This window comes from Triturus cristatus, chromosome 6 (assembly GCF_964204655.1).
Source record: "Triturus cristatus chromosome 6, aTriCri1.1, whole genome shotgun sequence".
Classification (NCBI taxonomy): domain Eukaryota; kingdom Metazoa; phylum Chordata; class Amphibia; order Caudata; family Salamandridae; genus Triturus; species Triturus cristatus.
The window spans coordinates 448,316,736-448,328,917 of NC_140589.1; the positions used below are offsets into that span (position 1 = coordinate 448,316,736).

Here is a 12,182-nt window from a genome sequence, read left to right on the forward strand (position 1 = left end):
CAATGCGTTGCCTTTAAGCCAACAGATGCATCACGCATCCGTCAATCCTTGTGCCCCGGTGCGCCGCATTGTAAATGTGCTGCATCCATGGTGGCGCAAGGGTTTTTTTGCGTGACGCAAATGAACTGACGCATCTCTGCTAATATGCAGAGATGCATCAGTTCTTGTAAATCTGCCCCTTAGACTGAAAGATAGACAGGGATAAACAGTCTCAATGAAACAAAGGCAGACAGGGGCAAGGTTTACTGGGCTGAGGGAAAACGCTAGTCTGTGAGATGCTCTTTCCTCTCACATATTTTGGGTGGACTTCAGGTCTGTGTTCTTCTCAGTGGGTATTCACAGGAGTGCTCAATGTGCTTGATGCTATGAAGACACTAGTGACAAGAACCCTTTGGCATCTGATGGAGCCAGTGGAGTTGTCCCTCCTCTCAAATAAGCCAAGGCAGAGCTTTCACAATGGAACAGCATGCACCTGCCCTCACTATTTTTGGCAGTCAGGACAATGGAAAGTATGATGATGATGTGAATCATGATTTCTAGAGCGCAGTAAATGCCCATGGGCAGGCGTCAAGGAGCTGTAGTCCTACTGCGCTGCTTGGCAAGAACTGGAAAAAAGAAAAGGGAATAGAAAGGGTTCCTATGTCTCCTATGCCTTGCTAAAGTTTAAAGAGCCAGGTTTTTAACACCTTGCTAACAGGAAGATGCGGCTTTATGGAGGCAAGATAGAGGGATAAACTGTTCCACAGCCTTGCAGCCAAAAAGGCTCTGCCTCCCCATTTCTTCCTACGGGCTGTGAGAACAATACCTGCTTGCAAGCTGCACAGCGGAGGTTTCTAGCTGGTATATACCATTGGAACATGGCTTTAATGTACACTGGACTTGCTGAGTAGAGGGCTTTAGAAACAATGCAGAGTGACTCAAACGATATACACTTCTCTGCCGAAAGCCAATGCAGGTCCCCAAGACCTTTTGATGCCGACTGTTGCTGAGGAATGTCCAGCGTGAGTCTAGATGCCGCATTCTGCACAAGTTGCAGCTTTGCCACAGTTGTCTTATTGGCCTGGAGGTAGAGTGTGTTACAGTTGTCTATCCTAGAGGTAACCAGAGCAAACACGACCTGTTTACGAACCAGACGGGTCATGTAAGGAAAAGTTTTCCTCAACCTTATAATCGTCCAAAAACAGGTTGACCTGGCTGTTCAATGACAGCTCGCTATCCAAGATAATGCCCAGATTCTTCACTGCTTCTGCTTGCTTCAGTAGGGTACCTAAAGTGTCAGGCCATCAAGTACTATTTCAGACTGAAGATTGACAGCCAGAGAGCAAGACCTCCTCCTTATCTCCATTAAGTTTCAGGTAGTTTTTGACCATCCATGCGGCTACCGCCGTCATACAATTATTAAAATTAGCTGCCAACTCCTCAGAGTCTTTGGAGACAGACACAATTATCTGTGTGTTATCAGCATATGACACAGCCTTCAATCCAAAAGAACAAATGAGTTTGACCAGTGGGGAAATATACAGATTAAATAATGTAGGGCTCAGAGAGGAGCCCCGAGGAACCCCACAAGGCAATCAAAAAGATTCTGAATGGAAATGATGGAAAGTGACCCTCTGTGATCTACCTGAAAGAAAGGAGGACAGAAGGTTCAGAGCTCTATTGTTGATACCCAGTTTCCTCAAGAGCTCCGTCAGCAATGAGGGAGAGATGGTGTCGAAAGCTGCAGAGAAACCACCAGGATCAGTGCCACGGCCTTCCCTTCATCGACCAAGTGTCTGATGCTGTCTGTTACCAAGGCAGGTTCAATTCTGTGATTGCTACAAAAGCCATACTGCGAAGCATCCAGTAGAGTTGGATTGAGGTGTTTCTCCAGGATCTTAGGTGGGACCAGAAGCAAGGCAGACGTGGCGACGTGAAGGGAAGCTCTTAAACAGAGAAACTACAATCAATAACTGACAGCAAACAGTATCACTAGAGTGATAACAAAGCAGAAGAAGATGGGAGGCAGGTTGCGATGAACACATTCAAGCATTGCCAGAGGGATCTTCTGTGAGAAATGCAATACAAGCGGCACCAGATATAGCAGGTAGCATTTGCCTATATGCTACATCCAAAAGAACACCCTGCTGTAGCAGCATCAGCCCAGGGGATGGGTTCCTGTGCCAAGAATGAGTCAGGGGAGAGGGCCCCATGCACACTCCCACGAGGGGAAAGAACAATTAAGGAACCTTGCATCGACCCCGGGGTGCTTGGCCCTTACCCGGGGTAATCTTGGTAATCGCAGCAGAGCTGTTTGTGATGGGAGATCACATTCTTTCAAGGTGCATAACTCAGACCTGATGGACTAATTTCAATGTTCCTGGGCTCATTTTACATCTGGTGACAAGCTCTAGCCACCAGGAGCATTTTAGCAGGCCTCCTGTATCAAAAGGGGCGTACATTGCAGGGAGCTGGTTTCATTTGCTTTTTGCACCAGCCTTCTCCTCTGCTTTGCCCTCTACAGATCCCATGACCTCCTAGCCATCCTGCAGGGCATATGGGGAAGGGAGGGCAGAGGAAGCTAGGTGTTCCCCCAATTGGACCTTAGGCGGCCCAAGGAGGACAGCACCACTGGCCCTGGAGATACCCATCTAGACCCCAGGGACAGCTGTAGGCAAAGTCCTTAGTCCATCAGGGGCATCAGGTGGCTTGCCCTTCCTGCTGGCCATCATTCTGGAGTTGTCACCATCCAGGACCAGAATCATGCTCACTGTCTTTCTCTTGTGCAAGGGATTTTAAGTGTGACTGGAATGTTCTAGATGCCATGCACCCGTTGGCCTATTCTAAGATGCCACATCCTCCCGCCACTGCTGTCCCAACCCTCCTGTGCAGCACTCTGGGACAATCCAAAAAGGTGCAATCAAGTTTTCTCTGTGCAGAGTTCCTCTGAGAGCCTCAGCTTCGCCCATAGCGGACGTCATTGTCAGTAAATCCTACTACCTATCTAGGAATGCCCACTGGTATTATAAAGCTTTCCCCAAGTCAGCATCTACCCTGGTAGGGTCCCTTCTGCACCAGGATACCTGTGTGTAATTACTGAGCTGCACTTGACGATAAACTCACTCATGCAGTCCACATATGCACATGCACACAAGTTTACATGTAACCAGCCCAATGCCCCTTGCGCTACCTGCGCTGCAGTGGCCTTATCTTAAAAGCCAAGCACTGGTGGTAACTATGTTCAGAGCAATTTCTGTGCCATTACTGTGGGTGAGACTCAGGTGGTAAGTCACACCCACAATAAAGGTCCAAAAACTAGGCGATCAAAAAGCAAAACCTCCTGACATACTATATTGGCGTAACCCATTTGCAACACATGTTGCCATCTGCGGAATCATGGGGAAGAACTAGCCATCGCTCATGGGTATTCTTGCCTAGTCAGGGGTAACAAGTGGCAATTAGGGGTGAGATGAATAGGCAGAGTTTTATTCAACAGAATTACATGGAATGGCATTAAAATTCCATGAGATTCCGTGGAATTCCACGAAAGGGCAGAGTGGGCACCACAATATGCAGTGCATCACCTTTGGTGCCCTTACATAAGCATGTAAGGGCACTGAGGGATATTCACTCCAGTGAAGTGCTTATCCCACAATGCTCTCACATACTTATGTACGGGCAATGATGTGTATGTGTGGTGCTGCGCTGCACTGCAGTGCATAACCCTTGGTGCCCTTACATAAGCATGTAAGGGCACTGAGGGATATTCACTCCAGTGAAGTGCTTATCCCACAATGCTCTCACATACTTATGTACGGGCAATGATGTGTATGTGTGGTGCTGCGCTGCACTGCAGTGCATAACCCTTGGTGCCCTTACATAAGTTTGTAAGGGCACCTAGGGGTATGAATAGCGCTACAGTGGTTTAAACACAGCTTGAAGAGAGAGAAGTCCCTTTATGTTTAAATCACTGCAGATTAAAGTTTAATCTACAGCTGCCACTCTCCCAGCCCTGTTTAAAAAAAAACAATTAGAGTGCTGATTAATTCTGCCGGTGGAGAAGCGGAATTTATTAGTAATTCCATGTCACATGAGTAATGCAGAATTGCTATATCCCTCCATTTCTGTCAGTGGAATTTAAAATTCCGCCCGCCCCTAGAGGCAATGTTTTCTCACCAGACACACCCACCTCTCTGCAGTTGCCCACCACCACAGTTATTGTATGCTGGCCTTCCTAAAGTAAGACCACCCACCTAACTCAACCATGAGGCCACCTCTCCCCACAAGGAACCAAGATTGCACTAAGAACTCTCTTGGTATTAGGTCATATCCATCCAGACCACTAAAAGCCTTCATGCCTGAGCAGGTCTAGATCCACCCTTGCCCTGGGTCTCCCAACACTGCACCCACCACACCGTTCTTAGCAAGAGTTCGGTGCCTCTGCACTGATGCCACCACAACAGAGAGATCTGAATCCTTTCCCACAGGTCACTCACCATTCTCCTTCTAGGGAATACACAACCCAGGACCCTTGCTAATCTTGGTCACCGCACACAAAGATAAACACCCCTCAGAGGACCTCTGACTCTCACCCCACTCTGTGGTCTTTTGCTGCCACCACACTTTTTCAGGGTGAGTGAGGAAAACCCAGCCCAATCACAGAGTGCTCCTTTGAAAAGAGATACCCTTAGGCTGTTGCCACCATAGGAACCCCTCACCTGGGGACTCTCAAGCCCCACCAGGTCAACTGGAAGTGCCACTGGGCACTATGCAGTCCACGCCTTAACCAGGCCCCACTCTGGACCACTTCCCATCCTCCAAGTGGTCCAGCTGGAGACCAAATAACAACCCTTAAGATCCCCAATAATATTTGACAGGACACCCTGAAGGCACACAGTGCCACCTTCTACCTCACTCAGCTGAGGGGACAACCCCACCTCCTGAGTCCCTACCTGGTGAATCAGGACTCCCGAGGGTTCTGAGGGACACACCCCAAAACCTATACATCTAAAGTTCACCAGTCAGGAGTCTGCCATGCAAAGTCCTCGACTACCTCACTTCTGACAGCCTAAAGCAACCTCCCATCCAGAAGTCTAACAACAACCCACACTGATGCACAGTGGCCCTCCTCTTAAGATAGGCCCCAGCTGCCCACCTGGCTGTGCCACTGCAGGCACACCCTCCTCCTACACCATTTAAACATGGACATCCCCCCAACTCATACACTTAAAGTGCACCCACCAGAAGTCTGCCGGGCAAAGTCCTCTGCAAATTGCTCTTCCGGCAGCTCAGTGCAACAGTCATAGAGAAGCATCTATCACCAACCCAGACAGATGAAAGGGTCCCCTCACTTAAGCTAGGCCCCATCTGACCACCTGGTTGTACCGCTGCAGGCACAGCCGCCTGCTTCACCATCATGCTGGGTCCTGCACTCACCACCCAAACCAATGACTGGCAAGCCAGAACTTCAAGGGTCCTCGGGCCGCAACCCAGGGCTGGTACACCAGAGGTGCACCAGGCAGACTTCTGCTAAAGCAGAGCCCCGGCAGCCTGCCCTCCTGACAGGTCAGAGCGATAACCCCTAAAATTGTCACCAAAGGAATTTCCATCTGCCTGATGTACATATTTGTAAATTGATGTGTAGTATTTAGTAGTGTGTGTGTATGTGTATGTGTGTGTGTGTGTAGTAAATGTACTTTTTCAAAGAAATCCACTGACTGGACAATGATTTCATGAGTAATTATTTTTTTACAACAGGAAGTGAAGTATAATTTTAAGGGAGCCAGATCCTAAATCTGAGAGCAAAATATATCCTGTTTTTTATTAGACTATCTGGCCAGACGCTGCTCTCAACATGGTTTGGTAAATAGAGTTAACCATATTTGAATTTAAAATTAGAAATGCTAATTGCGGACTGCTCCGGTTTTATGACTGCAGTTGTAGAGTGAAGTTCAAAGCACCAACGCAATATGTTTTCGTATTGGTACAGGAGCCCTGGTAGACATTGTGACACCAGCAATGCGGACAAATAGAAAAGATTGCTTTACATAAAGAAGCGACACCAACATAGCTTCCTATGAAGGACACGCGCATTGATGTACCTGGCCTATGGCGATACAATACCATCTGCAGCCAAAAACAGATCCTTGCAGAATTAAACCGTGCGCGTGTTCGGATGCTAGCTGCACGGCCGTATCTGCGGGCCGATGGATGGTGCTTTCGTGAAGGGGTCCCCGTCTGACTCCGGCACGGACGTGTTTTTTCTCAGCCGCCGGGCTTGGCTGGTCCAATCTCTGCCCAGGCTGACGCTCCTCGCTCTCGGCCGGTATATCATAATATTTTTGGAAAGCCTGTCTTCCCTCGCGGGCCGCCGCGCGCTCCCACCCCACATGATGCGTGGCCTAAACATTTCCTTCCTGACTCACGGGTCACAGGCTGTCCCCGCTGGTTTGTAAACACGGCCTCGCGAGCAATGGAAGCGGGCATTCTGAGCCCTCCTAAGTATGAGTAATCAACGAGAGGCTGGCTCCCACACGACCCTCTCAATCTCAGAGTGTCCGGATGATTCGGTGTTAGACGGAGAATGTTAACGGCTCGTCCCCAAGGCGCTTTTCGTTTTAGCCGCTCGTTTGTCGTTGACGCTGTTCTCGCACGCCTTCTTAACAGCATCCAGAGACTCTCGAAAAGAATAAAACCAACCGATGCTGCCCAGGTACACGAGTAAAGCACGTGAACGTTTTCGCTGCCTGCGAGGAATGTGCCTGGAAGTGCCCAGGCAATCAGAGGCACTTGGGGCACGGTGTAGCTAGACCCAAAATACATTTTGTCCCATTGACTTTCATCGGCACATGGGACCTTTTTGGAACTATTATATAAAATGCAAGTTAACTTACTCGCGGATTTAGCTGCAAAAAAGAGGTTGGGATCAATCATAGTACCGAGACCGCCTTTATGAAAACTCTTCAAAAGAGTTTCAGCGTCTTAAACAACAAAATGGACTCTGGGTTGTCGTTGTGTCACATCTGCTGGGATAATATCACGATATGAGACGCAGATAAACTGACGGCAAAGAAACACAGATAGATTTCTGTTTACCGTTTAACGTGTATTGTGCACAACAGCACGCTTGTTACATAGTAACACAGTAAGATGCGAAACGTGAACTCCTTTGGGCACGGAGAGGTCCCTTCAATACACACCAGTGGCTGAATTCACGAACCATCGTTTTTTTTCCCGAGCTGCACTTTGGCGAAGATGCTTTACGCTTCAAGCCAACCTACGGTGCAGCAGCCGCTCTCGAGCGATGTTTCCACTTCCAGCCCTGCGGCTGGGCGCGACACTTAAACGATGATGCTTCTTGACTAAGCTCTGATGGAAAAATGTCTTCAGCATTATTAGCCCAGTTTCCAACTTTCACCAGGAACCCGGCTCCTGGACTCGGGTATGTGACGCAGCTGCGGCCCCTCCTGGGCGGGGCCGGACACAAGGCGTCTTTCCGTTCACCCACAACCGAGCACAGGGGGCAATGCAGGGGCAGGATCGCATGGGGCGTCAGTGCGCTACAGTAGGTTTGTTGATTTGGAGGACGTGAAAAGCTCCCAGCATTTACTAACGAAATACCGGCCTGACGAACAGCATACACATGCCATGCTTATGGCCAGAGTAGGAGCAGGCTTCGAAGGGGAAATATATAGCACAGTCAATCAATTAAAGACACAAGACTTATGTTGAGTGTAATGCTCTTACGAATTCCAATCTAGCATGGAAATTAAGAGGCATGCGAGGCCTCCTTTGGGTCTAATATTTTGAGTCATTGAGCTGGGAAGGGTCAACTCTTCCGAGTTTAATCTACCCGTATCTTTGGTGAAGTTTCAATGTACGCGCGCCTCAGCAGCAAGACCGGGAGAAAAGGTGGATGTCGGGGCACAGGGATACAAGGCACTGCCACTGAAGGAACATTTTCAAAGAACTTCCAGCTACTGATGCAGACGCAAAGGCTGGTGAGCATCGTCCCAAGATCACACATGGTGGGCAGCTCTCCATGAAGCACCACATTCTGTGGGCGCAGGCTTACTGATCCAACCCACAACCGAGCTCACTGGAGGATTGTCATTCAGCTGCTCACTGCATACATCTATTGTAATCAACTGCTCTTAAATGCACCTCGGCGCTCACCGAAATTAATTTAAACCGCCTTCATTTTCTTAAGTCAAGGAAACAGCTGTATTTGTGTTCATAATTTTCAAAAATGTCTGTAATTCCTTTCAAACAAACGACGTTTTCGGCAAAACTGTACACACGCGTCTGGCGCCCGTTTTTTCAGGAACATATATTTCCCAAAGAGATATTTACCAACGCGTGTAAGAGCGTGAAAGTGAGGGTTTCAGAATATTGCTCGTACGGATTACTCCAAACATGCATTTCAAACTCAAAATTTAGCAGCCATTTGTCAGAATTACTCTCTTCCCCGTGCCTCCAGACAAGATGTGTCATCGTTCGTGCATCTTTCGTCTCAATGTGCATGGGGCAGTTCTCTGGTTCACACGCCACCAGCTTACTAACGGCAGCAGCAACCAGTGTCTGTGCGCTTATCCCCAACGCCATTTCAGGAACAAGGCACTTTGCGGCATCCGTAGATGTGCTTAAAGAAAGAAACGCTAAAACAGACCAGGTGATCAGTCGACATAAATACCTCTTTCCTCTCTTTACATTGTCAATCTCACGTTTAAAATCCACTTGACCACACACAGGCGCAACACCGCTTCTACTATAACAGCAAAAACATGTTGAATATAACAAGTAACTTCGTAACAAAGGGGCCCTTGCACAGAATGGGCGCAGAGAGTGTGAGCCACTATTTCATGGGGCGTAAAGAAGCAGTATCAGGGCCAACACAGACATTATTTCCGTGCCTGACAGCGTGTTGCCTTTCAGCAAAGCAGGCGTCGTGTCAACAGCTACCACTATTCCGGCGACTTCAGAAATTATAGCTCTGAGATCACTCACTGTTGTTTCATACTTGCACCTGGAGTCAATATTTTCAAATCATGTAGGAGGAGTTGAAATCTAGTTGAGGAAAAGAAACGACATTTTTCCTGCTGTGTATATATGAGACAATAGCATCCCCTGAATCAAATATCAGATGTAAAATGCACATAATTCTTGAAAAGAGTTGACCTTTTCTCCGATAGCTTTGGGGGGCGCGCACAGCGTTCGCCAGAATGGCTAATGGTGTTTATATTTGAAGGCGAAGCAGAGAAACTCAAGTGTTTCATTTAACTTCGTGAGGGCGCAGTGAGAGAGGCAGCCCCAGGGATTAACTTCTCTTACAACAATATGTAGCAGAATAAGCCTCGGTGGCCAAAGGGGGGACGCACAGTGGCAAACAAGTGACACAGTATGCCCGCCAACACCTAGAAATTAACATGGATGGACATTCCAGCGGAACAGTGGCACGCGGGCTCTATCGTGTGATTTTTGGAAAGTAGACTATATAAATCCATTAGAAGAAAACATTATTTTTTCAAGGGAAAAAAACACAAGGACTAAAATTAATATGGATAATTAAGACTCGGAAACCATTTCCAAAATGCAGCCAGAAATACCAGCTTCTTCAGTGCATTTTAGTTTAAAAGCAGCACTTCGGGACCTGGCGTGGGTTAAACATTTAAGGCATGTGTTACCCAATGACTTTAGTATTCTTTTTTATCAACCACGGAAGGATGAATGGCTGAGTGGACCCGAGCCTGGATTCAAACCCATGCTTGTACCAACCAGTCTTTCCTTGAACTAAAATACTTCTTCGTGGCAGTGGATGGCTAAACAGTCCTATTGCAGAGACTAGGTCCAGTAGAACCACTCTGAAAAGAACATCTGTGACAATTTTGGAACACAATTGAAATCCATTTGGCACTTGTCAGCTGGAATAACCATCAGATAAGGGGGGCATATCAGGCAACATCGTCCCTGCGCAAAAGGCTAGGCCCAGTGGCACCTACCGAGGTTGACGAAGCTCATGACCATGTCGGCGTCGTTGAGGAAGTTGGCGTCGTGAAGGCTGGCCAGAGGCGGGCTCTGGGTGGACGGGATGCTGGCCCGGTACAGCTGCGCCCGGCGCGAGTACCCGTTGGCCGCTGCGGGCTGCGCCTTGCGCAGTCCTCTGCTCTCGGGGGCCGCGGCCCGGAGACTGAAGCCCAGCTCCTCAGCCGCCTCCTCCGTGGTCATGGCGTTGTACAGGTCGAGCATGAAGAGCGGCGCCGAGGACGCCTGCTTGCCAGGTGAGAAGGGCCGCGGGCGGTGCGGCAGGCCCAGGATGGACAGAATCTCCCTCTGGATCTCCTTCCGCTCATGGCTCCTCAGCCGCCGGTAGATGAAGCTCGAGTGCACATGGTTGTCCCCCAGACCGCCTTTGCCCTGTCCTGGCAGAGTCCAGCAACTCCAGAGAAACCAGACGATGCCCTGGAGAACCAACCTGCCCTGCTTCATGCTTTATCACCCACGTATCTCCGTCCACGAACCTCTGCTCGAACCCTGGCAGGCCCTTCACACCTTCAGCCCTGCAGAAGTCTCACTCTTCCAGCCACAGACAGGTGTGCCGGCTGCTCAGGACAGCATAGTCTCCAATTGGCTCATCTCGTCAAACATCGCTTGTGACGGTATCCCTTCTGTAAAAGTGCAAACTGTCAACATTCCTTTTTCAAAGGGATTGCCAGTGCCCCTTCATAGTACCTACATTTCAGCACGCATGCTCATTGGGGAGTGGAGCAAGTGGTTGTGTGACTCCCGTGGTACCTTGCCGCTCGTGCTGCCGCTGCGCACTCGCGCGCTCTCAAAGACGCAGCGCGCCTCACTGGTCCCGAGCTGCACTTTGATGTTGCAGCGCGCAGTTAGCCCACAGCGTGTCCATCACGCGCACACCTTCCTTCAGCCCCTCCGTGAACGCCGCCCCTGCTTAGGGACCGGCTCTGATCTTCCTAGACAGTGCCCTGCAGGTCCGCCCAGCCCTCCTCTGCTTGCACTGCCACAGTATCCACCTCTGGCTGGCACACACGTACTGGCCCCCTCACGGTAGATCTGAGGGCTCGTGTGAGCACAGCCCTGCTGGGAAAGAAGAGGCTTCTCATTGTAATATGAGCCGGCAAGGCAAGCATATTTTAACAAGCATATTTAACCCATTCGGCTGCTAAAAGAAATGAAACCCTGATTTTTAAGTTGTTTTAAATCTGTACGAATTTCCCTGCTTTACTTGTGTAGTTCGACTCATGGACAGAATGGAGACCACTGTATGAAGCACTTAGATTTCTGAGTGTTTAGAGCACACCCACTTCACGGTAAATATGTGTTCACGAAATGTGAGTTTCTTTAAAACTCCATGCGCAACAGGTACTCGTGAAAATGTTCCCAGCGGGTGCGTAATGTGCGTTCGCGCAATAAGACAGACCACACCAAATTTTGACTTAGCAAAAAAGGTCACTTTATTAGGACAGGTAACTAAGAACCACTTATTGATGCTATGTAAATATTATCAAATTGCTTCCCAAACATTTTTGCCACAAACAATTCCAAAAATACCCCAACCAAAATTTACCATAAATTACCCCATGTACTGCCCCAATGGCATCATTTCCTTTTTGACCATTTTGGTTTACCTGTCCAGCTTTTCCTCCACCCTCCCCCCGCCCCAGAGGGAAGGATAAGCCCGCTCCAGACTATCCAAACCCTCAAAAAACCGCATGAAAGAAAAACACATGAACAGAAACAAAATGTCACCTGTCCTAAACGTGACTTGAGATCAAAAAATTCATCAATATATATTATATATATATATATATATTTTTTTTTATTTATTTATTTATTTATTTATTTATTTATTTTTTATTTTTTTTTTATTATTTTTTTTTATTTTTTTTTTATTATTATTTTTTTTTTTATATACATATATATATATATATATATTTTTATTTATACAGAAAAAAGAGGGTGGGAGGGAGGGTCACAAAAAACGACCGTCTCCCTGCCTCAGCGATCGTTTCCCGCCTAAAACCTTCCCAACGGTGAAAAAACTAAGCCCCGCCCCCTACCTAACACGTGATTCGCTGCGTGGTCTGTACCATCGCGCGAACCTTCCCAGGGGGACACCTGGCTCGAGCCGCGGTCCCCCCGGGTCCCATCGCGCAATAAGACAGACCACACCAAATTTTGAC

At 48.3% G+C, this 12,182-nt stretch overlaps 1 protein-coding gene across 1 annotated transcript in view; it reads right to left on the reverse strand.

Annotated features, from left to right (window-relative positions):
• BMP5 (bone morphogenetic protein 5) overlaps positions 1-11,062 on the reverse strand; it is a 533,543-nt gene extending 522,481 nt beyond the window's left edge. Inside the window, exon 1 of the mRNA XM_085610867.1 lies at positions 9,978-11,062. Within this exon, the coding sequence (XP_085466993.1) occupies positions 9,978-10,464 (487 nt within the window). The 5' untranslated portion in view covers positions 10,465-11,062. The remainder of the gene's footprint in view (positions 1-9,977) is intronic.
• Between the last annotated feature and the right edge of the window lie 1,120 nt (positions 11,063-12,182).